This window comes from Anguilla anguilla, chromosome 8, assembly GCF_013347855.1.
Source record: "Anguilla anguilla isolate fAngAng1 chromosome 8, fAngAng1.pri, whole genome shotgun sequence".
NCBI lineage: Eukaryota > Metazoa > Chordata > Actinopteri > Anguilliformes > Anguillidae > Anguilla > Anguilla anguilla.
In genome coordinates this window covers 13,396,264-13,422,522 of record NC_049208.1, presented here as the reverse complement: position 1 = coordinate 13,422,522, position 26,259 = coordinate 13,396,264, and the positions used below count along the sequence as shown (strand labels likewise).

The following is a 26,259-nucleotide window of genomic DNA, read 5'->3' as shown; positions in this document are numbered from 1 at the left end:
CATTATTTCTGCCTAAATGTTCATGTGTGACTTTCCATATCCATGAATGATCATTGTTTCAATTTGTGGGTAATTTTTGGGGCTATTGACCACTGCAATTTCACTCTTTTAAAAAAATGAAATAAAAAAATTCTTGTTGTATTCTTAGTCTGAGTGAGTGCCAGCTGTTGATAAACAAAACCTTTTTAGTGAGAATTCTTGGCTTTTTTGAGCATGTGTTTAACAACCGGTCCTAGAAAACTCCTTCAGACAGCAAACCTCTAGAGGTTAGTTTATCCTGTGTGCCAGGCAACAATGCAAATTTGAAAATTTCATAGAACATACAAGCAATTCATCATATGATTAGGCCTTCTGGTGGAGGCTTTAAACCTGAACATCGCACTAATGATAATAAATAGCAACACTGCATAAACAAAGTAACGATACTGGTCGTAAACACGGTCATTTGTGTCTACACATTTCTAACTGAGTTCATTATCTGTATACAGCATACAGTGGTGTATTTTCCCTCTAGGAATATTGTAATATACCTGTGAAATACAGGTCTGTGATATACAAGCGTTGCTTGAATACTGAGGCTTCTAGATTGTGAAAACCGGAAAGAGTGCTCGCAACCAGAGGCGGCACGTTGCATCAACACATGCAGTTTGCCGCAGTTGTGTTAACACATCATTTTATTTAAATGTATTTTTATGCATTATGGAGGTCTGCTGAAATGACTCACTAATCTGGATTCAATCTATATATTTCTTTTTTTCTGACTTACTAGTAAAAGCAGGAGTTTTTTCCTATAGTTTGCCAGTGTTAGTGGTGGCCACAGCTAACTTGCCAGACTGTATCTGTAGAATAAACAGTGTGAAAAGTTGTGAGGGACGAGTGCTTATTTAACTTGTGGACAGTGAATAAAGATGTAGCCTAATGGAGATTGAAGGTTGTGCATGCAGGTGGACATATAGGCTTTACACAGTGCTGTGGATTCCTTTTGTGGATTGCAAGGATCTTGTCTAAATTGATAAACGACTTTGGACTTTGCAGTCAGTAGGTTACGGGTTTGAATCCCGGGTGGGGCACAGTTGTTGCAACGTTGAGCGAGTTTCAACCTGAGCTGCCTCAGTAGATGTCCAGTTCAGTACATTTTATGCAAATCGACTTGGGAAAAGGTGGCTACTAGGCTTGTGCCATTCTCACTGATTCATTTTTGCTTGCTCTTTGTTAGTTTGTTTTTTCCTGCTTTCTCTGCTGTCATCCTATGTCTATGTAACGTGTTGCTAAAAGGTTAGAGTGGGTTGCACTGTCAGTATTGAGGAATTGTTAAACACAAACACCATATGCTGTGTAAATATCCTTTCTGGGATTGCAGCTAATATTTTTGGCTTGATGCTTTAGGGATTACATTCATTTTGTGCTCTGATGTACAGTCTCTGTTGAAACAACTTGACAGACATTTTGGAAAGTAAAAAAGGAGGCTTGGATCAAATGACATATGATCAGAGCTGCAAAATGTGACATTTCATATTGGGGAAAAACATGTTTTCCAACATAACTATTGACAAGTAAATATAGATTAATTTAGTCCCCTGAATGCAGAGATGAGAATAGGATTGCAAGGAAATGATATCTACTTATAACATGCAAATGACAACCTAACTTCTTCCAAGGTCTCTGAGGTTTACAATTCCTTGTTGACAGCACAACTATACAGTTATCAGCGTTCTCTGCATATCCTTCAGTACAATGTTGAGCCTTGAGAAATTAAATGATTTCAAGCCTAGGGCAGAATACATCCATCTGTAAATTTAGAATTGCACTTGTAAATGGTACTGGGTTAGGCTATTCAATCCTGGGTCCTGAGGGCCACAGTGCCTGCAGGGCTACTCAGAACTGGTCCCATAGGGCCACAGTTCCTATTGGACTACTCGAACCTTATCCTGGACAGCAGTGCTACCATCCCTGGTCCTGAAGGGGCTGCAGTGTCCGCAGGCTTTCAGTTCAGCCAAGCAGTGAACCACTCACCTAAATTAAATGTTGTATTATTTAAACTAATTGAGCTTTGTCGCTTGTGACTGTGTTTGAATAAATCTGGAGATTGGAGAGCTGTGGTGTTGTTTGCAAATTGGAGAGTTGGAGTGTTGCCTTCGAATTGGAGATTTGCTTGCTACCGTGAGATGCAGGAGGAAAATTATTTGTTTGAATAACTCGTCCGAATAAGACACAGCTGTTAAAGTTATTTAAACGAAAAAGTGGACATGGCATAAATTCAAAAGATGAAAGGAAATGAAAGCCACTAAGCAGTCAGAAGTATAGCTTTTAAATACCTGATTAAAACGTACCTGCTAAGCGCACTCACATACCCCCAACACCCGAGAAATGATTCAGAATGACACCGCATGTCACTCGGCACTGACCCCCCATTTCATTACTACCCCCTCATTTCCACCTCACTTAATGTATCCCCCGTGTGTGCTTTCTAGTCGGTTTGTGTGTGTGTGTGTGTGTGTGTGTGTTCAAATACAAATCAGTTTAAAACAAATCCAAAATGAAAGGTCGGCGGGGAGGCGTCCCGCTGGTGTGGCTGAAGGTGCTCTGGAGGTTGGCCCCATGCTTGGGGGCCTGCGGGGGGAGTGTTGCCCGGGCCCTTCGTTCAGGCAGGGGGGGTTTTACTTATTCTGAGCCTGGCCTGGCAACACGTGTAGATGTGAATGTGGGCTGACAAGGCCTGCATTTCAGATGGCCTCTGCAGCTGGCCCCGCTGACTTTCAGTGGGGGGGAGGGGGGGATAACCTCTTTCTGGTAGGAAGTGCAGCGGCGTGCAGGAATATGAGATTAAGCCAGAATGACCCACAGTAGCAGTCTGGCTGTCAGCCTGCCCCCACCCCAAGCCAACCTGTCTTTCACTGCTCTAATTCTGCTGGGAGGCCCCAGTGCTGCTGGAGTTGAATTCAGGAGGGTAAAATGGCCGCCACTGTGAGATCCAGGGACTCACTCTTAGTGACCCCCTCCTTTTTGGTTCATGTCAGCCCCAATCAGGAATAACATTACATTGCTCAACATTTTATTTGGCAGATGCCTTTATCCAAAACGATGTACAATGAGTGGATACAGAAGGTCGTTGGAACAAATAGAGAACACAGGTCAGATCTCATAAAGCATAAGTTATCCATAGCCGTCTAACAGTACAGTGGCCAAAAAGATTCTGTATCTGTGTTACAGAGATTGAGCTGTTTAAACTTTGCATTTAAAGTTCCATCCCTACATTGGTGAACTGGCCCTGAAGCTCCTACACTTCAGAAATGAAATAGGCATTGAACTCCTTAGCTGTAACAGGAAGGAACACCAAGTGTATAATCTCAACAGTCTCTGGTCACCACTTCTGAACTCTTGTGCTTAGATGTGACCCTTGGAATTGTGTACATTTTTCAATCATGGAAAAAGACTTTTCTACAAATGGCCCAGCAGAACCAGGTCACATTTGCCAAAGAAAACTGAAAGAATAAATGTTTTCATGAATAAAAAAAGTCAACAAATAAATACCTCTGCTTGGCGCAGGGCCTTTCTTATCTTTTTTCTTTTTTGTGCTTAGCTAGGCCAATGTCAAATACCAGGTCAGAAGAACAACAATTCTGGTAATGGGTCCCTCAACACATCCAACTCAAAAAGTCCAAACCTAAAATGTATGTTTTATAATGATCTAGGTTTTAAGGATTCAGTATCTAAAACACAGATCTAGTTGAACTTGTGCCGAAGGCTTGCACATATATTTCAGAGTAATTTCTGCAGAAATTGAATTATTGGGGAAAGATATTTATTCAGTTGTACCGTCAGCATTGAATTAATGAGAGCAGTGCTGGACTGAAGAAACTCATACATCTGTACACCCCAGGACATGGATTGGAAACACAGACAGAGACCAAGTCTTCTGGGCCCAGGAAGCTTGCAGGTTTTACCATTTAAACATGTGGAAATGGAAAGCATTGGCTTGGATTTATGGAAATTGGGTCTTTGGCTTTCTGGAGATCTGACTGATTTATTAGGGAAATCAGCCTGGATTCTGTCAAGGATTACCCTTAACCTTGACTTGCAAACGAATGCAAGTTTCTATTTCTCCTCCTTTTTTTTCAAATGATAATTTGGTGAGTTAAGCACTTAACATTGGCAGATAGAGTTTTTCAGGAAAAAAGTAAAATTTGCATTTTATTTGTGAGTCCGGGTAGCAAGTCGAGGACAAAATGAGAAGTGTTGTTTTGCCAACAGCAAACATCATGCATCAGTCCGTCTCCAAGAACATCACAGCAGTAAGTTGGTTGTCCAGATGCTTCCTGTACAGGATCTGAAGAATCCGCCCCCCTTCCTCACCACCTGCTCAAATCAGCTATTAGTCCAGTCTCTGATCACCTCCCGTCTGGTCTGCTGCAACTCCTTCCTCCCTGGTCTTCTGCCTCCCCCATCAGACCTCTGCTGCTCGTCCAAAACGCTGCTGCTGGCCTGATCTACAACCTCCCCCAGCTCAGTCATGTGATCTCTCCCTCCATTAGCTGCCTTTTATAGGCTTACATAAATGCAAAACCTTGCTATTAACCTGCTGGGCTTTTTGTTATATCTTCCGAGGATCATCAGACCCTACACATCAGCCAGACCTCTCTGTTCTGCTACCCCTTGGCACCTGACCCTCCCTCCTGCAAGTCTCTTGCCTGTTCTGGCCCCCCAGTGGTGGAATGAGCCTCCCATTATGGTCAACACAGCAGCCTGAACACCCACACCTCAATGGTGTGCATCATGGCTCCCCTGACCCTCTTTGAAATTTTAAGCAGAAGTGTGTGACAATGCCCAGGCCTTTTTTTCTAACCCCTCTCACCCTATAGGCTATAGCGAGTATAAACTTAAAGTTCTATATTGTGGCTACTTTAGTTCCATATGTGCATTTATTTTCATTTGCTTTTTTAAATGGATACATGCTGAAATGTTAATTTATTTCAACGCACCCACATTTTTTCATTAGTTTTGATGTTCGTGGCTCTTGTCAAACTGTTTGTAAAGTAAACATTTTTTTTTAAAACTTGCAGCTACATTGTGAGACAGAGTAAAGGGTACAAGATTGATTCTAGCCCAAAGCTACAAAAGCCTTTTCTTTCCTGTGAATTAAGAGGATAGTTATAGCCCAACATGAGAAATAGCGGAGTTTTGTGGCCATGTGACTATGTATACTATATAAAATAATTTATAGCATTTTTATTGGGCCCTGTTAGTAGCAATACAGTAATAGCCAAAAGCCAGCGACAATTGGTGGTGATTAGGGTGGAGGGATGAGGGCGTAGGCTGTTTACCACAGCAAAAAGACCAAAAAAGACAAAACAAGCCCCCCCCTCGATTGTGTTTGCCGCTCCAGAAGGTTAATAGATTTTGATGTGTATCTGGGTTGTAAACTGTCAGTGTGCACGTGTCCCTCCAGTGCTAGCAGCAAGCTGCCTGCTGTCCTTTCATGATAAGGAGGGACGACACTGGCAGTGTGATGTGTGTTAGAGGGGGGGTTTGGGCTTTGTACAACAAACCCACCCCCCCCCCCCGCCCCACCTCCCCATATCCGCCTGTCACAGAATACAGCCAGCTGCAAAAGACAGTCTCTTTGCCAGACACATCGTGTTACATGCTACATGCATAGCGCTTAGCGTTCTCATCCGGGAAACAGTCCATCATCCTCAGCTCAGATGTCTTTTATTGGTATGATATTAACTGCTCTTATCAAAGGAGTGGATCTAGCCTGTGCAAGCCAAGGTGAACATCAGGGAATAATGCCTGGATAATTTTATACTCTATCACCCTTTCCATCCCTCTCTATATTATTATGTCTTTCTCTCTCTCTATCTCTCTCTCACACACAGAACCTCTCTCTCTCTCTCTCTCTCTCTCTCTCACTCTCTCTCTCCTCTCTGTCTCTCTTTCTCTCTCTCACACACACATGCACAAGTGCACGCACACACTGTCTCTCTCTGTCATACAGACGCACATACACACTCACTCTCTCTCTCTCTCTCACACACACACAGACTCACATACATGTTAAATGAAAAAAACATTTGAATTTAACTGTATAATGTATGTTATGATTATGATACAGTAGCACTGGAGATAAAATTAAATGTCACAGAAAAATGCATACTGAAATGCATGCTAAAATGAAAAATCCAATTGCATGTAGGGTCCTACTTTAAGGAAGAAAACACATTTGCTAAGCATGTGTAAGCTCAAGAACTATCACAGGTCAAAAAATGTCCTAATGCTTTCTGTAGGGCAGGGAGTCTTGAATGTATCTGCAATATTGTGGGGGGGACTGTATGTATCTTACTACCCCGTACTTCTCACATTTTATGATGGAGTGCAGCTCTTTCACAGCGTCTTCATAGCTGCAGTGTGGGCACCACATGTCCTCTCTGGGTAGCCATGGTTTATTCTGTCAGCCACTGTCTGCGGGCTACACTCCTGCAGTCTGAACCCATTTCTTAGCTTAATATTTTTCACCGCTGACAGGTCATCGGTCACAGTGTGGTGTATTTTAAGGGCTTAGTACCACTGACGTCTCTCTCTCTCTCTTTCTTTTTCCCCTTCTGTCATTCGTCTCACTGCTTCCATGTTCTATACTGCATCCTCTCATTTGTCTACTCGTGTTTATTTTTTAAAACATCATTTTAGAATAAAAATGAGTTAATTTCTAATTGTGCCTCAAGTCACTGCTCTGCCACCCACACCTGTGCAATCAGCACTGCAGAGATAGCCTGTGTGCTATGCTAATGCACTGACCTACAGTACGTGCAAGGCACTGTCTTACACGTTGGAGCCAACATGGCCCTTTCAGGACTGTTAGCACCAATCAGAGAGAGTGTTTCTGATTAGAAGCAACAGATTTTACAAACATGTTATTACAGTATAGCACAGTTGAATTAGGAAAATAGAAATACAATTAAAAAACTGAAGCGTATGGTAAAAATAATAATTAGTGAATGCATGAATATGTAGCAGTTATCCAGTTATTCCATCTTTAGTATAAGTCTGGTTTCTTTTGGCAGATAATGTTTCTGATATGGTGCATTGGCATTCTTTTCCATTACTCTATGACAGTGAGACAGCACTAATTAGCATGCCTATCTGTGAAAAATTACTAATGGGTAATCATGCATGCCTTATGCGTATGGGCCATCAGAAAAATGAAAGATGAAAATGGCAGAAGGGGACAGAACCATTCTTGTGTGACTACACCAGGATGATCAAGCTGACTGAAACATTCCGCTCTTCGGTGACGCAGTGGCAAATCATGTGCTGTCACTGACCTACCACTCACAGTTGGTACGGACAGCATCAAAGCTCAATACAAGTCTATGGGGCTCATCACTTTCCTGAAAGGCACCTTGCAGGACATTGGCAATGTTGCTGGCAATGTAGAAGTGACAGTAGCTTGTGATTATGTGCTTTTGGTAGTGTTTGTGCAAGGTTTTCTTAGTCACATTATTTCGCAGGCGTCAAGATGAACTCTGACTTGGTCGGACCATGTTTGTGTGACCCTTCTTTATAACACAGGTGAACCTGACTTCCCACACTCTTCGTCTGCAGCAGTGTGTTGTTAAGATGTGCTCCGTTCAATCCCTGGCTGCAATTATAACTGTGGCAGTGAATCAGCTTTCGATGCTGCATTTGCTCTCCACTTAATTGATTCGGAAAGCAAAGAGCCAAATTAGCCTCCTGAATGGAGGGCCAGGGAAATGTGCCTGCTGCGTCATCGCTGTGTAAGGATATTTAGCAAATGTACATTCATACCAAAGTTTATGAAGTCAGGGTTAAGTATTTCATTTTTTGAGCGTTCATAAAAACAACAAAGCTTTCGCTGGCAGAACTCTTCTCTGAAAGCACAAAGGATTGTGCTTCAGTTGAAGAACTTATTTTCCAAACAGGGTGCTTGTTCAAGCTAATAGTAAAACAGCTAATTTCATATCTAGGCAGCCATTTTCCTCTGATGAATATGTTGTCTCAATTTTCTGTAAAATACCTCACCAGGTAGGATGTTGAGTGTGATGGACTTTATCAGTGTATCTCACTGTCATTTTGCTGAAGTTAATAAATGAATATTCTTGTGTCTTGCCAAATGTGGTTCATCAGCTTTTGGCCTGGCCCTTACAAACTCTTTATTCTCTTATGGAGGATTCTTTTTAGGGAGTCAGAATTGCTTAGGTTTGTAGACTATAGCCCAACTCCATCATAGTCTGATCTGTTTCCTGAGGTAATAAATCGTCACAGAACCACAGCTGCACCGTGCAAATCTACTATGAGAAAAATACAATATAAGGGTTTTTTTTGCCTTTATTTTTAAAGGGACAATGTGCTGTAAGCAGGCATTAAAAATGTATTTTAATGCAGCACCTTGTTTAACAAGAATAGTATAAATATTAATAAGTAAAAAAGAGTGGATGTTTTGAGTTAACGTGGCTTGGTTTCAAACCCACAACATTGTTATTTGTCAGTGTGGATAGAGAATTCATGCAGCTGTTCTACTTTATATGTGAGGTTGTTCCTAAACTTGATATGATGTTGTTAAATTTCATTTGGACACATGAGCATGAACACACCCAGACAGCGCTACGTATATTCAAGTTTTACTAATGTATGGGTGTCACCTTATCACTCGTTTAAAATGCATGGGCTGTTTCATTGTGTTAAAAAATATGTATCTTTAGGATGGACATCTTAGTGAATCACAAAAAAAGCTATATCACTAGAAGAATGTACATTCACATTGTTGTAAACATTTTCTGAAGGTTTTATATTTTCAACGAATGTCAGCAAGTGGTAAAATCATAGTGTTTCATAAGAAATAGAGAAAAAAATTGTTGCTTTTAAATTCTTTATTCAAAGTTAGAACACAACTTCAGTAAGACAATAAAGTGTCTTGTTTGTGATGCTTACTTTTACAGCAAATCCCCTGCTTCTGGAAGCATTTATGAGCATCCTCAGGGCCCTTTTAAAAATAGTTTTATATTTCTCTGTACTCTCTAATGAAAAACTTGGCTGGCAGTAAGGCTTGCTTGTGTTATCGACTACAGGAAGAGGATCAGATTGGAAGCAGGAAGTGCACATCATGGATAGTAAATGCCATGTGTTCAGGAACTTGATCCCGATCATAAAATGCATCTAATTTAAACTTAACTTAAGGACGAAACACACAATATCCAGGCTACAGAGGATGGGCATTCGGGGGAAAAAATATTAAACTATCTCTATTAAACTATTGCTTTTGTTTTCATTTGAGACAGGATTTCGACAGAAGTTACAAAAAAATATTATTTGTCATTGTTTCAGATCTGGACTTTGTTTTTTGTGACATATGTGTGAAAGCCCTCCATTTTACTTTAAATCTGCTTTGCTGAAGGAGTCAAGAGAACTGTCATTTCCATTATCTTCAGCAGATGACTGAAAAATCCACATGTCACTCAACTGTCAGTCAACACAGGGTACAGACAATTAAGGGTGCAGTTCTTACAAGATTTTCAGATTTATAAACGCACTTTGACCTCATTTCCCTGGCAACATGTTTATGCAAGTTTGTTTTTTAGTATTATGAGCTCTTTTCTCTCGCGCATTCCCCATTTATTTTGGCAGCCACTAAATGCTTATTGTGCACAACACAAAAAGATTGATTTGTCTCTCAAAATTTAGGACAGGACGTTTTGTGGATAGGCGCTGTACAGGCCTTTGTGTTAATGGCTTACAGGCCTTTTGGCGGCATGATAAATTCAGACAGGGTGGAAAGGTATGGACTGAAAAATGAATTGACTGCTTGCTCTGTTCTGGGTGTATAGGCCCTTCTCTTCTCTAATTGCTTTCATTAGGTGTGAAAGAATAGGATAATTTAATACTCATAGTAAAATGGACTTTATTTGATAGGAGTAGATGTGCTTTTACTTCCATTAAAGTAAAGTGCTAAAAGGCTGATTTTTTTCTTAGGGTCTTGGTGAATTATATTAGCTGTTGAGTGAGTCAATTACTCCTATTTGCACTTATGTCTGGCGGATTCCAGACACTTTCACCGAATCTCTGTTTTTTGAATTGTTCCAAAAAAAAGCTTCTTCTTTTTTTTCTTTTTTTTTCAAAAAGCTAACCCCGTTCTGGTAAGAGACATCTCTCCAGACTATAAATAAATAAAGAAATCAACAGAAGTGAAAACGCAATTTAGAACACGTTTTAGATACTGGAGCAGTCTGTTTGCGGATAGCGAAAATAGGACTTAGGTGTGGACAAATCCAGCAGGGATTTGGGAGGGCAGAGATTCTGGGAACCATGCAGAAATGCTCTGTGCTTCCCCCACAGTGTGCGCTAGCAGCGGTCGCTAATGCCATTTTCCACACATCTCTCCTCTCCTCTTATCTGTTTTCGGAAGGAGGTGTCAGTGTTGTGTCCAATTTTAAACAAGAAGGGCGCTCCAGCAGGCTAGCGTCATTCGGTAAAATTAAAACTGCCACGGGCCACCCGTCAGTGTCACGCTGCCCTTGATGAATTAGCCTTGTTTTCTGGATATGAGCGCATCGTATGGTGACACATTTAGGGAGGAAGAGATGCATTTCGCTGCCCGTTGGATGTGGAGATGAAGGATCCCAGCATCGTTTGGACAGCCCTCCGCACCTGTGGGGCTGTTTGCTTAAGTGGTTTTTCTGTTTTATCTCAGAGTGAGCACTTCCTCAAAAAGAAAGTAAATATGAGATTCGAAATAGTAAGCTAGAAATACTCTTTGGGATTGAGCATACAAGTATCATTCTAACTTTATAAATAGCTTTTCGGGTTTTCTATCACATTATTAACCAGAAATTCATTGAGAGATACAGTATCCCTGTGTCTGGGCACAGGCAGCAAGGAGGCCAATGTGATTGTAGTAAACTATGCAGCAAAAGGTAACAGTGAAAATGACAATGGGTAAGAGTAAATGACCTGAGAGAGGTTTAACATTTAATTTCCATTCATTATGTAGTGTGTAAGAAGTTACATTGTGTGTGTGCGCAGTTCTGCACGTAGAAGGCATCTGTTCAAGATTCAGTGTGCAGTTCAATATTCAATATTTGTTGTGGACTTGAATATATAAATTTCAAATATACAAATAAGTGTCCATTTGTTTCTTCACAAACAGTTGGGTGAGATTTCTGCAGTCAACAAAATTGCCAGTGCCACACTGTGTACATGAAAAAAGTTTAACCTCGACACTTATCCGTCTGTCAGGTTTGAGGATGAGCATCGGCTGAGTCCTCATAAGGTGATGGGAAATGCAAATGAACTATCTGATCGTCTGAATTCTCTCCCGAATTTAAACAGCGCTGGCAGACACAAGGTCTTGCGTGTGGGCCGTTAATAAGTCTGGAGAGCGTTAAGCCTGACCACGCTATGACTCTGCTCCGTGCGTTTCATTCAGTTTAAACTAGCGTGAGCCCTACTGCCGCGGTGCAGATGTGTACTCCCAGGTTCTCGGTGTGGCGCCTGTTCTCAACACCAGCCTTCTTACACCACTGTCCATTAATCCCTTATACGAGTATTAAATGACCTTACAAGTGTCTTTGCTAATGACTTCCTAATCACAGATAAAGGTAAGTCCATTGATGTTCTTTTCAGCAGGTATGGTGAGGTTAATTGATGCAGTTAATACAGTGCTATGTCTGCGAATATACTAACCCCCCCCCCCCCCCCCCCCAAAAAGAAAAGAAAAAAAAAATAGAAAATGTAAGTCATTGTAAATTTGTGCCCTTATAAATATTCTTTTAAATTTAACTGTTTTTACATAAATGCCATTTCAGGTTTCATCACATGAGGGGCTGTCAGCTTCAAGGTCAGCTACAAGAATGTGACCATTTTGCCAAGGGGAGGTTCAACTTATTCCTGCATTCAGTCTTTCTGTTTAAATATAACTCAGCTCAGATCATAGTCTTACACTTGTACATTGCTGTAGATCCTGGTCCTCTGAAGTCATCTGTGATAAATTTTGTGGAGCTGTTATCAAAGTAAAGATTTTGTAAAGGTAACCGATTTCGGCGCTCCTGTGTCACCGTATGTGGAAGACATCTTCACCTGAAGTGGAATTAATAGCTCCTCTCCTTGTTGCCGTGGATCTTGACGCTGTCTATCAGGTTGTGGCAGTTTATCGATTCGCTTAAATTTTCCCCGCCTGAGCGTCGTGATTGCAGGAGCTACATTAAAGCAATTGATTGATCGCAGGCGGGCTCGAGATAAATTGGCTGATTACACGGTGGGCATCAGACCAGTCATTTCACCGTGGTGCGGAAATGTTCCGTTTGAAAAGCCTGTGGTGTCTGTGGCAGCCCCAGCAGGAAGCAAATTATTTAGGTGTTTCTGACACACGCTGCTTTTGCACCGTGTCCCACCCCCCCAACCCCCCCCCCCCCCCCCCATGTTTTGAGCAGGTGTTTGAGGCCATCAATCACCGTACCTCCATACGAGTAATCCAGCCTCCGTCACGCCCACTAAATAGCACCAGCGCCTCTCCCGAATGGACATACTGCGCTAGCCGGACGCATTGATCACTGCCGTTGCATTCCGTGCTTGCAGAACAGGCCCGTTCACGTCCTGCAGTTTCAAACAAAAGGAGTCTCCAGTGGGAATGTTACAGAAGTTTTTTCTAATTGGAAAACCAATTACTGAAGTCACTAGCTCTGCAAGCTGAACAATAAAGACTTAAATTTATCCTACGCCCACCAACACACACACAAACACACTCACAGAATTATCAATGCATGGGAATGCTTAACAAGATTCATTGGCAAACAGAGGCATTTGCCATTTTGAAGGGATTATTTGACACAGCTCTCAGCAGCCTGTACACTTCAGGCATAGTAAAGAACATAGATTTAAAGAGTTGTCTTTTCTCAGTAAACTTCCTGATGAAACTAGCCTAACCAAGCCTGTAAACAGTGTGTACGCCACTGCTGTTCTGTACATAAACAGCCAATGGAAATCAGTAGCCAGGTTTGTGCTGAATATCAGATTTATTTTAGCCCAGGTTTTTGTTACTGTTGCTTTGGTCTAAAGTATATGTTGTAAGTCATTAGCTGATGCAACTGCCTTTCAGCAAACGAAAACCGTTGTGAAGCTGAGAAGCCTTGAAAATATCTGTTGTGGAAGTCTTTGTTGTCTGCTCAAATTATACAATCTTTCAGAATGTAAAATATCGGGAATATGCATATTCTCTGTATTATATGACTAAATAACCTACAGTTATTGTTTCTAATGGTGAATTTCTGTTTATGATATCCATTTACAGGAATACCAGTTTATTGGTAATAGGTGTATCTGGGTAATCGGTACAAACCAATAATTGCTCTCAGGGCTCTTTAAAGTATGTTCTCTGAAGTGTAGTATTCAGTGCAGAGTGAGCCAAAATAATGAGCTGGAAGGTGTTTGTTTGGTCTGAGGGCATGTCCTGTTCATATGCTGAGAAAGGGGATGCAGGCAGTTTAAGTGAGTTTCTGAGATAGTTTTATTAATACTTCACAGTTCACAGTGATATGCTTAAATGATAAGAACTGAGTCATTTTTTGAATTCTGGCAACCTTCTCATTTTTACCACGACCCATTTAAACATGCAGCCAAATTCTCCGTAACTGTTATCTTTCATTTCTTCTTTTCATGTTCTCTCTGTCACTGAACTTAATACATCATCTTTTCCACTCATTTTAAGGCTCAATAAAGCAACCGTTGAGATGTGTGCAAATGGCAGGGAGATGAAGTACAAAGCACAATATTCTTAAATGTGTTCAGCGGTCTCCAGACTCCATCTCCCATCAGCCCCTTACTGAAGGCCCCTGTGGCGCTCTGCCTTTCTGAAGAGTACCATTAATGAGTCACTTGACTCAATGCATAGTTTGAGGAAACTTTTCCCCCCATTATTCCAGTTGCCGTATGACAATTTTTTGGGGGGTTTCTGTTCAAAGCATGATTGTTTTTCACTGCATTTGTCCATATTTACAGTGAAAATAATGCCTGTTTCTGGAATTGTGTATGATTGATGGTGATTGAGAGTGGGAAATGGCAGCTACACCCTGTGTTGGATACCTTATACTGCTTAGCATATGTCCCAGAGGAGGAGAGCTCTTAGGCTGGCTGTCTGGCAAACTCTCGTCTTCAGACGTGGGAAAGTGAAAGTGTTTCCAAATAATCACTGCTCACTTCTCCAAACACTGCTTCCTCTTTACCTCAGTTAATACAGTATGTGGTATTCTGGCACAAAATGGCTGCCATGCATCAGCAGTGTACGTTGCTGTTTTGATATTGAACTTTTCTTGTATTTTATGACTACTATCTTGGCCAGGTCTTAGCCAGATACTCCTTTTTAATCAATAAATTAAAAAAAAAAAAACACATTGTTGGTGGTTAAGGTCAGTCAACCTTCTTCATTGTGAATCACTGCTAAAAAGTTACATATAAATGCAACCTCAGGTTATATAGAAAACAAGATGGGAGCAAAGGAAAAAAAAAATCATCCATGGGGTGGGGCTTGCCATTGATTGGAAGAGACTGGACTGCACCATGGATGGGCGTGGAGGGGAGGGCCTCCAGAAGTGGGAAAATAAACCTGTGGAGAAGCATTCAGTATGTCGGCATAACAATATTTTAATTATTTCCATATGCAGCTTATATCCATTATTTTGTTCGGTAAAGCGGAGAACAATTTATGTTTCTCGTTACGAGCGAGCCACGTTCACGCATCATGTCCTGCATTGAAAAAAGAAAAATTGGTCATATTACATATGCAGTGGGTGTTTTCACTCACTATTAAATTATTCTAAATGATTCTGATTCTAAACCTAAATTAAAATTTTAAAGAATGATAACTGCTCCATTTCCTCTGGCTTGGGCTGTCGCTGGGTTCTAGGTACAGTACAGTACAATATTTAAATGCTTCATTAAAATGTATGCGGCATGTATACATGCACATGCACAAATGAACACAGACAAACATATACACGGCGCACGCACACACACTTTTCTTGCTTTTGTAGTCAGTGGCCTTGCAAAATCTTCCACTTCATTGGAAGATTTAGTACTGTGCGGCTGTGGTAAAGATGCAGGAAAACTAAAATAGAAACATCTCAAATTCAAAGACAGGTTGGAGCATGCTCTGTCTCAAGATTTTGTATTCTGTCACATCACATTAAACATCAAAGAGAACATGGAAAGTATAGGGTTTAAGATGTAATCACTCTAAACATGAAAGAAGCAATATTATACGCTGATATACAGGATCATTTAAGATGCCCAATTAACCCCCACTGTATTTTACTATGGTATACTGATCATGAATACCAAATGGAGGAGCAATTTCATGACTTATCTATAGCTGATAAATTAATTAAATTAGTTGATGTGGGTCCTTGGGGCTTCAGTGAGCCCCTAGAATATCTGCCTGAAAAAATAAAATCTGCCATTTTAATTTACAGAATCTTTAATGTCATATGATTTAGAATCTGTGCCAATCGGCACATGCACTGTGTTGTGTGTTTCTTTTATTTTTTATTTTTTATTCTTCTTCTCCTTTTCTCCTTCTTCTTCTTCTCCTCCATCTTCATCTCCTCCTCCAACCACAGATAAACTATAGTTTATTTGAGAAGTAACATTTTGGAGTCATGTAGGAAACTCTTACATAAAAGCATAAAGTTTTGCTAATCTGTCTGTTAAAAGTAACCCCCACAGCTGAATAAAATTAACATTAGCATTCCAGCACACGTTCTCTTCGTAAATAGTAAATTATTCATTGATTATCAGTAAAATCTTGTTTACTCTTCAGCACCCTTGAAGAGTTATGAAGGAAAGCAAGGCCTGTTGTAGTAAATCTTTGCCCTCAACCGAAGACTGAGCATGCAGATGAGCTTAAATGAGCGACGCACACCGTAGACATGGCGTTGTGCTCAGTGTGAGTTTTCTGCCTCTCTTCTCTCTCCCTCTCCCTCATATCACATTATCTTTTTCCCTCCTCTCCTAATTATCTCCTTATTATCTCCAATTCTCTCCCTGCCTTTCTCTCTCCCTCCCCTCCTCTTTCTGTATGCTCCTCTCAAATTCATATTCATACCCTGTCGTGGTAAAAATGGGTTCCTACTGTCATGCACGCATGCACGCGCGCGCACACACACACACACACACACACACACAAACATACACACACCTGCCTGCCTCAGGCTAGCATGTACTTTATTCCTATGTCTCCCATGTGATGGCAAGTATGCACGCACGCACACATGCACGCACACACGCACACACACACACACACACACTAGGCTTACTCCTCTCCCAGAAGGACAGGAACTGAAAAGCAATCTTAGGATGTTGTGTACAGGACTGAAGGTCTGCGTGTCTTTTTCACACAACACACATGTCCCATGTTGCTTTGCATTTGGAGGCGGGCCGCGATGCCTCCCGGTCACCTGCGGTTCACACCGAATTCACCGCACTTCTCTGGCACTTCACAGTTCTTCCGCACTCCTTTTGCGCTGTGAAGCTGCAGCCACTTACCCTCCGCTCTTAAGATGTTCCTCCTCCCCCTGTTCTTTCTTCCTCTCTCTCTCTCAGACGCATCTCAAGCGTGCACCTCTGATGTTGGCCATCTTATGTATGGGTGGGTGCTAGATGCTGTTTATTAGCTTCTGTTTCTTGTTTTCAGCGAAAATAAATAAATAAAATCAAAAGTGGCTTTTGTGATGAAAGGGAATATGTTATTTCTCACCCTCTTGTGGTACTCTAATGGACCCCTTTGCAGTGGGCAGAGTGTGTAAGCATTCGTTTGATCTGCACTAGTCTGTTCGGTTTTTTTGGGGGGGGGGGGGGGGGGGGTTTTGCATGCGGAGGGTGAGAAGGCTTTCCACGTCGAAGGCGCGTGGAGGCAGCCACTCAAACGGAGCGGCGGCCAGTAAAGTGCGGAGTCTGCGCACGTCTGCGTTCCCGCTCTTCAGCGCGCCGTCGCGTTTCGGGAACTGTCCTCTTCAACAGAAGATTCAAATCAAATCAAATCAAATCAAATATATTTGCGAAAGCGCACTCCGTCAAACATTGGTAGTGCACACTTCATGAGAGACCCTCAAAATCCCGAGCAGGCCTTGCTGCCGTTGCCCCGAGTTACTCAACTTGAGCTGCTACAGTAAATATCCAGCTGAAAATGCTGAAAATTAAAATACTCAGAAATGGAAAAATAGAAATATATAAGCTAATTATTTAAAATATTTGAGATGGTAACTGATTTGCACATTATAGAAGTACTCTATGCTGTGTGTACTATGATCACTGAGATTAGCAGTCATTTCCCTTATAACCCTGTGCCCTTACAGTATCTGTGCATTTAGACATACACAAATACACACAGAAAGAAAAAAAACACAGAGACATACAGTTATGATAACAGTTACTTGTTCATAAGTTCCATCTAAAGTCAGTCACATGTCACATGGTGCGGTCAGCTAAACAGCATTTGACATGTCTGTCTGGCACGGTGTTCAGCACCATTTCTGTAGCTGCCGATGTTTTTCAGGTTCTTGCTCTGTTTTATCCTTTCTGCCAAATATGTAATGGTCAGCGCTTCAGAACAGTTTTGAGGGTGTGGTTTGTTGAACAGATATGACAGCCACAGCCTTGTATAACCTTTTAGGAACGGGAACTACTGCTGAACTACCATTGCTTTTTACAGGGAATCTATTTTACTGGCATTTAGCAGACACATGACAAAGATAAGGGATTAAAGTGCAGAAACTCCATAGAAGGGGAAAGTATTGTCATAAGATAAAGTACAAGTGCGGACTTGACTGGCAACTTGTCAACTATCCTACTGAGCAGTAATTAAAGCCATGCAAACAATAGAGCTACCACAGTGACCATCAAACAGCATTTCATTTTAAAAAAGAAAAAAAAATCTTACCTTCCAAGTTTCAAAAGAGACACAATCCATTGTCCAGTGCTTTTGATTGCTGCTATTCTGTCTATACTGATGAAAAAAGAGCAATTTTACTGTGACTGATGGCACCTGATAAGAATGAAGAAATATTACGATGCTGTGTTCTTTATTTATTTTTCTAGAAACTTTGATGGAACAATGGTTATTCTAGCCTGTCTGAGCACAATCATTAATCAATGGAGATACGTTAAGGTTGTGTGTGTGTGTGTGAGAGAGTGTGTTTGAATGTGTGTGTTTGTGTGTGTGTGTGTGTGCGTGCGTGCGTGCATACGTGTGTGTGTTTGAGAGAGTATAATCGTGGATGTGTGTGGGTGACACAAACATACGTTTTGTATCATAATTTTAGATTGCAGCTCTTACCAATGGGCATGTATTCACTGGGGCATTCAAAATGAATTGAAAATGAACAGATCAGGCCAGGCCCATGTTGCATGGTGGTTATACGTTATGTTGTAATGGAACAAAATGAAAAGTGGCACAGCTTGTCCTCAATGTTGAAAGCAGTGTTATATAATCTGCACATTTCTCATAATCTCTTTATTCACGATTTTAAGCACAATCACTAAATGAAATGCCATGTGAATATTCTCTCACATTAACTCATTAGCACAGTCACACTTTAATTCTGTTTCCTGAATCGATTTATCTTAAACCTGATCACATAATAATAAGAAGAATAAGAATACCCCTTTTCATGTTTGTCACATTTCAGCATAGGATCTCAATGTGCATTGCATGAACTGCCACAAATGTGTAGGACCCTACTGCGTGATGCATTGCTCTCATTTTGCATCAGAACTCTTATAACTCATTGACTGAGGGGGAGAGGGAGGGACGGCTATGTCGATTGTCCTGCAGCCTAATTAGATGATCCGAATGAGAGAGCCAGGTTGGCAGTTTGCACAGTGCGCTGGGGAACCCCTAACTCTTTGCAATTAGTGCCAGAGGTTCATTAAAGAGCACAGTAAGGGCCTTGATTTAACATCTCATCTGAAAAACAGCGAAGTGTTTCTTTTTTTAGAAAGTGATTTTTTTTTTTTTTTTTTTTTACAGAACTTCTTTGTCATTCTGTAGGTCTTTCTGGCTTTTCCAGCTTTTTAAAACAATGAATTTCAGACTTTCATTTCTGAAACTCACCCTTGGGGTATTTTAAGGGGAATGGTTACCGGAAATAACTTTTCCTGCACGCAGTGTGACATTCATCTAATAAAATGTACACCCACTGTCTTATGAAAAGAGAAATGTCAATCTCTGTCTGCAGGCAACGTTTTAGACTACTCCTGAAAGCCTACAAAGTAGAAAAAAATATGATTTGTTTGTGGCAGTTTTAAAAATATATATATTTTAAAACCACTGTTTGTACCAGGGTTATTATAGTTTTGAATTTTTTATTAGTTTTTATTTTTATTTATTTTTCCATTTTGATTTCAATTTAGTTTTATAAGTTGGTTTGTCAGCTTTTGTTTAGTTTTCATTTTTTGAAAATGCTTAGTTTTAGTTTAGTTTCAGTTTGTTTTAGTTTTTTTTTGTGTTTATTTGTTTTTGGGTCAGAAGCCCATTTGTCAGTTGCAAAGATTTGGAGGTTTAGAACTGGTATTGTGTACATGTTTAAATCAGGTGTTCTGTCAAATAAATATTGTCTCTTCCTAACCTGCCATAAATTATCAAAAATACTATAAACATTTCAGGTGTATTTATATTTTATTTGAGTTTGTTTTAAAAGCAAGTTTGCTGATTTTATTTCAGTTTACGATCATGTTTTTCCACGCATAGGTTTCGTCTTAGTTTTTAATTTTTAGTTTCCCATAGTAACCTTGGTCTGTACATGCATTCCCGTTCATAGTCACAGTCTCACTTCTGTTGAGTGAAGCAACGGGAAAACCTATTCCGCTTAACCGTAACTCAGAAACACTTTTCACATGGCAGAGATTCAGTTCTCTGTCCTCTGCCTCCTTTTGACCTCCAATAACAGAGGACTCCGACTGTTCCCCTTTACTCCCACACTTACAGTTCACATTGTTCAACTGTCACTGAGAGGAACAAACAGCATTGTTTACCCTAAATAGCATGAACCAATAAACTCCTTAACTCCTTGCATTTGTTGAGGGCAATCCCCAGTGTGGCAGGCAGGGGTGATTCCTGGCCCCAGCTGAACACTTTGTGTTAATAGTACAGGAACTGGATGGAATCTAACACCTTAATTATACATGGTTTATACCTCTGTAACGATGAACATTTTGAGGAATTGTTAGGTAAAACAGTTTTCACAGTTGTCTCTTAGGTTGTGTTATAAGGAAGAAGGACTTGCTTAATTTGGCTGGTGAGCCCCATGACCATGGGATCGCTAAGCTACTTACACGTACAATACGGTGAGCAGACAGAGCCAATAGCCTTATTGCCAAAATTAATTACAGTGAAATGCCTACATCAAAGAGAGTGGTGTATGCAGAGGTAAATGTATCCAGGGAAGCCTGGTGGATCAGCGTGTATTGACCTTGTACCTTAACTGGTCTCTCTCATTCTCTCTCTCTCTCTCTCTTAATCTGTCTTTCAATATTTTGTGTATAGAACTGATAAAATAGTTATTATTATTATTATTATTATTATTATTATTATTATTATTATTATTATGCATCAACAGCTGTGGCATTTGCAGGTAATGTACCTTTTCTAATAACTGCAATTGCGCCCCATTCTGGAGTATAGCAGGGATTGAAATGCCTGGCCAGGACTTTTTAAAGACTATGATAATGTTCCAAATGACAGTCAAACAGCAGGGGATGTACCAGGCTGGGCTTGCTATTGCTGTGCTTGCGCTCAGTAGTTAACTGTACATTTATCTGGAACCAACTATGTGCAGAAGCAAAAAATAACCAATATCCCATTTTCATCCTGTGAATTTATAGCTTGAAGTATATTCTGTATTAATTTTTGCTGCAAACTCTGTAACATTCTCTGTGTCAGTGTAGGAAACAGTGTAGGACCAACTTTTCACGACTGAAAAGTGAATCATTATGGTTTTTGAAGTACAATACATGTTCTTTGCAAAGCAGTATCAGATAATTCTGCATCATGCAGAATTCCAAATTTATTAAATGTATTTTGATTTGTTCATGTGCTTTTTTATGTTGTAGGGACCTTATATTGGAAAATCTTTCTGGAAATCAAAACCAGTGAATAGCTGTCTCACTATTGCTCAGCCTGGCCTTTCTGTCTTTAAAAAGGGAGTGAGATGAAAATAAAAGAATAAAATAATAAAATGTATTTTGTCCTCTGAGAGGTAGACAGAGTCATTCAATCAATCAAAATGATCACTTTTGAACAGCTGTGGCCTCACAACAGAATTGTAGGAGAATATACCCTTTCCCTGGGACTGTGGAAGCAATTTCCAGTCCAGCTGATCAGGGGCCACAGGTGGAAATGACTAAAAATGTAAATTTCACACAAGTAAATTACCTTTTTTTATTTTCAATTTGGACCGGTCACCCATATTTGTGAGTTATCCGATTCGGTCTGTAAATTCAGGAGCGTGCGTACAAGCGCACGCATAATGAGCCATCTATAGCTTAACACTCTTTTTTGGAACAGTGTAGCGTAACCGTGAGGAAACTGGGTTTGGAACTCCATGGGACTTGGGCTCGAGGCCCAGGTGGGACAAGGTGCTTAACCTCAATGGCTTCAGTACATATCCAGTCCTATAAATGAATATTTCCCCTCTTTGAAAACTGCCGTTTTCCTCAGTGTAGTGAGCTGTGCAGCTTTTGCTGTGGAGAGGGGAAGTGTGTCCACCGATCATTCAACTGGAGGGGAACGGCCCGGCTGATCTGAGCAGAAAGGAAAACACTCTTGTTTCACTGTTATCCGTCTCATCCCCTGGAGCACCACAACCCGGCAGACTGTCAACTAGTGGCACCTCATGAAACGTGAAAGGACGCTAAACGCGATTAATCAAGATGGTGATTAGTGGAGTCCAAGTGATTAGTTCAGAACGAAGGCACAAAGACACTGTGGACCTCCAGGACCGGGGTTGAGTATGCCTGCGGCCACTGGGTTTAGCTGTTCACAAATGACTTAGAATCCATGTCTGAATTACTATCCTGCAATTGTATTATTTGACATTATTATGCACAACAGGATTACTGCGTGCTACAGGGCGTCCATAGTTCAGAACCAATAACATTTTTTTCTGGTGAAGAACCTTAGGCAAAGGAGAAAGAATGCATTTTGGGTTATGTGATTTTGGTATTTGAATTGATTCCTCCTACTCTGAAATGCCTGCCTCAGTGTCTAAACCTGAAGAGAAACTTCTGTTAGCAGAATTCCTCATTCAAGGTTAAGGACAGTGCACTTTGAGGATGGATTGAATAGGTCTGAGAATTTAGTCTCTCCATTGCTTATGGGTAAACAATCAGGGGCTGGTGGTTACCGTGGCAGCCAAAGTGCCCTGTTCCTTTGCAACTTGCCGAGTGCGGTGGCTTTCAAGTTGACGGTCGGTTCCATTTTCAATTAGTGTTGTTATTTGTTGCCTGTAACTAAAGCCCAGGCACCCCGGTTTTGTTCAAATCGGATCGCTCTCTGGCAGCTCCCCATTCCAAGGCAGTCTAATTGGATCCCTTAATTCACAATCGAAAGGATGAATAACGGGGTGTTTGGTGAGATCTCTGTCGGGGTGGAGATTGTTGCTCTTGGCAGAAATGGCATCTGCGATTCTCTCTCCTTTCAGTTCATCTCAATTTCGTCCAAATGCTGTTTTATTGGCAGAACAAACCGAAGCCATATTGCCAATTAATTTGTATACAATATCAAATATTGAATATGGAACTCTCTCTTTCTCTCTCTCTCTCTCTCTCTCTATTTCCCTCTCCCTCTTTCTCTCTCTATCTCTCTCTCTCTTTCTCTCTCTCCCTCTCCCTCCCTCCGTGTCTGCCTGTTTGTCTCTTCTCTCCCAGTCTCTCTGTCTGCCTCCCTTCTCTTTCAGTCACCCTCTGTTTTTCTGCATCTCCTTTTATTTTTTTTTATTTCAATTTTCAATTTTCACTAAAATATTTTTGGCTAAAAGTTAGTGAAAACAAAATTCCTACTATTACCTGGACACCTTTATCCTTAAGACACAGTAAACATATGGCATGGTCCTATATTCTGGCTTTTGGATTGTCTCTGTGTTCATGATACATTTTTCATTACATGACAGTTTAACCCCTCTGCAGGAAGCTAAAGATGATCTATATGCACTCACATATTTATATATGTGAGTGCACACACACACACACACACACACACACACAAACACAAGCACGCACACACGCACACACATTTATCAGACATTTTTCTCTCTGTCTGTCTGACTGTCACTCTCTTATGGCAGACACCTCCTTGTCAGTCTCTCTCTATGAGCTATATATATCCACTTCTATTATATGAGCACATTACTGTTTCGTGCTTCAGCCTTTCAGAGGGGTGAAGCCATACAGCGTCGCTGAGGCAGAACGGTTACCCAGCATCCCTTGGGTGAAACCCGCACAGGCGCATCGCCAGCCAAGGGGAACATAGTCACTGTTTCAATCCCAAAAAATAACACTTGCCATTCTCAGCCAGTCTCATGGCTTTTCACTGAGGTACTGGCAACCCCCCCCCCCCTCCTACACCCGCCCTTCCCTTCCCTCAATTCCTGCAAAGCGCAGATGGCTTTTTTGAAACAGGAGAAGGGGTGGGGGGGGGTGCAGACAGAGGAGCGATTGGAAAGGGAGGCAGCGGATTTGGCAGGCAGGCAGCCGGGCAGGCTGGTGGGAGGGGCCTTTTTTTTGTGATGAAATGTTGCATAGATAATGCCAAAGAGGGTCTAAGTTCTCCGTTTCCATGGAGACCTTTGTGCCTGGCTGAGCTTCTGTTCTCTGCAGTGCGATTGAGGGCAGTCTCTCCCAGGCTTGCCGTCACTCCAGCGAGTGCAGGAACACTCTCTGGTAAGAGGAGGCAGACGAAGGTAAAGGGAAGGGATGGTAAAGTCGCAGAAAGTGGACCGCTCTCAAACCGGGTCTCGTCTGGAGTATGGTTCATGTGCCGGTAAATATAACTCGTCTTCTAGCGTGCTTGAGTGCGTGGAGTAACAGGTGTTTTTACGGAAAGCAGGTGGCAGATCTGTGGTATTGTCTTGGCTTTTCCTTGGCTTTCTGTGTGACAGAGGCCCACTCTCTCTCAGGCTTGTGAGAGAGATAACAGTGCATAAGGCTAATTCCATATTACCTTTTTGTGATCAGCCAATTGACTTTGAATTTTGGGGTTTTCCATATTGTTCAGCTGAAAATGTCTGCATGTCAGTTCAAGTAGTGATATTATTTTCTAATATACAACATTTCATACAAATATAAACGCTAGGGTACAATAGGGACATATGAAATAAGCCTTATCAAGTCAAAAGTTTGAAGCTCCCTGTAACTTTAAAGGCTTTTGCAGGCTTAGTCAGTTGGACCTGAACTTCCTGATTGTGATCCTGCAGTGGGGGCCTGGATTGATTTTGCCTCAGTCCAGAGAGTTTTAAGCGTTCACAGAGACTGGCGGGGTTCTCTTATGGGGGGTAGGGATTGTGCGACTATGGACAGGATCATTTCACTCAGTCCGTGACTGGAGTTTCTGAAGAGATCGATGATCCCAGCAACTTGGGAAAGACCAAATAGGCAGAGATCGTTCCTGCTATCCTCTTGTTTGATGGTCATTGTAATTACTGAATGAATCCAAATCTGGGGGAAAATAAAAGCAGAGCAGACCAATAATCTCACTGCCAATTGTGGCTTATTTATTTATTTATTTATTTATTTATTTATTTATTTATCTATTTAACTGACAGATACTCTTTATCTAGCAAACACATTATCCGTTTACACAGGTACACTTTAACCTAAAGCCGTTCGGTATGGGTAAGGAGTCCCCCTGGTTTGGAGATCAGTTGTAACTGTGGCTTGGCAGTTCCGTGGGGTGGCCCTTTATTTATAATCACGTTGGCCGGGCACGCTGGTGGCATTCATCATTTGGTCCCTTGCCCAAAATGACATGTGATGCATCTGGGAACCAGATTTCAGGTTAACTGCCCCACAGAGTGTCTCTGACCCCGGGGGCTAAGGGAGCTAATTCCAGTCCTGTCGCATTTTGGTTTTAATCGACAGGTGTCGTCGTGGGTGATGCGAACCCGTCTGTCGCTGCCTCGGCCCGCATATTAACGGTGATTACGGCCGCTGAGCGTTGGTCGCAGGATTAATTTTCAGATTTATTGCCACTGCTGTTTTTACGCTTTGACTTCATGCAGCATTTTGTGTCTGACTGAATTGACCTTTCTGATACAGGCACTGAAAGTAAAAGAAATGGCTTTTTCAGCTTTTTCTGCAATTACCATTGTAATAGAATTTTCATTTTCATGAAGAAATCAAATGGAACAAGCCACTGGTATGTTTAATATTGTCCTGTACATCAATAGCTATTACCGTAGCCTGTTTGCATACTAGTTAATAGGATGTGTGCACGGTCTACCTGAGAATGTGTTGAGATCACTGGTGTTCAACTAGATTTGACAATCAAACCATAGCTTGGATTAATACTTGATTTTGATTGGTCACGAAGTATAATTTGATTGGTCAGTATGATGGAATTCCGATGATCACAGTAACGCCGTAAGAAAGAATGATGACAGTGTATCGGTACAGTTCTGACTGTTCTGTTGTATCAGTGTTCTGGGAGCCCCTAACACAGAAATAGCTCACTATATAACAGACATCTTGGGTTTCTAGCAACATTCGTCTTCCTTGGACACCAACCGTGCAGTGGACTATTCAGTGTCTTGTTTCACAATGAATGGGAATGCTCCATTTAACTTCAATACGTTTCTAGGTGGAGCCATGTTGCTTGGTTAATCATTAATGACTTGCCTACTAGCTTGTTGTCTTTAAGTGATAGTTTGGCTTGCTTGCTAGCAAACCTGCAGGTGGTTGTGAATATGTAAGGGTGTTTTTAAGGATGCAGTCATCAAGTGCACAGGCATTGTGAGGCTTCATCTTGCCCTCACACTAGTTAGTTTATCATGTAGATCAGTATTTAGTCTAACATTTTACATAATGCTAAATTCCTACAGGATTGCCTGCTTTTGTCAGTTGCTGCCACATTCTGAGTTTCAATGATAAACACGGTTGTGCTCTTGTACCTTTCTTTTGCTTTTGAACAGTCATTTTAAGAATTTTAGATTTTAAATTCGGACTCATTGCACGTGCGTCTTGAATCAGAGACTTAGCTGTCCTTGTTGC

General features: G+C 41.2%; 1 protein-coding gene across 5 annotated transcripts in view; it reads left to right on the top strand.

Annotated features, from left to right (window-relative positions):
- Positions 1–26,259, top strand: part of LOC118234146 (catenin delta-2-like) — a 178,390-nt gene that overhangs the window by 29,473 nt on the left and 122,658 nt on the right. The window contains exon 1 of one of the 5 annotated variants that reach the window (XM_035430528.1): positions 23,880–24,034. The exons of the other annotated variants lie outside the window; for them this stretch is intronic. Coding sequence (XP_035286419.1) covers positions 24,020–24,034 — 15 coding nt within the window. The 5' untranslated portion in view covers positions 23,880–24,019. Of the gene's footprint in view, positions 1–23,879; positions 24,035–26,259 lie in introns of those variants that run through there. 5 annotated transcript variants of the gene reach the window in all.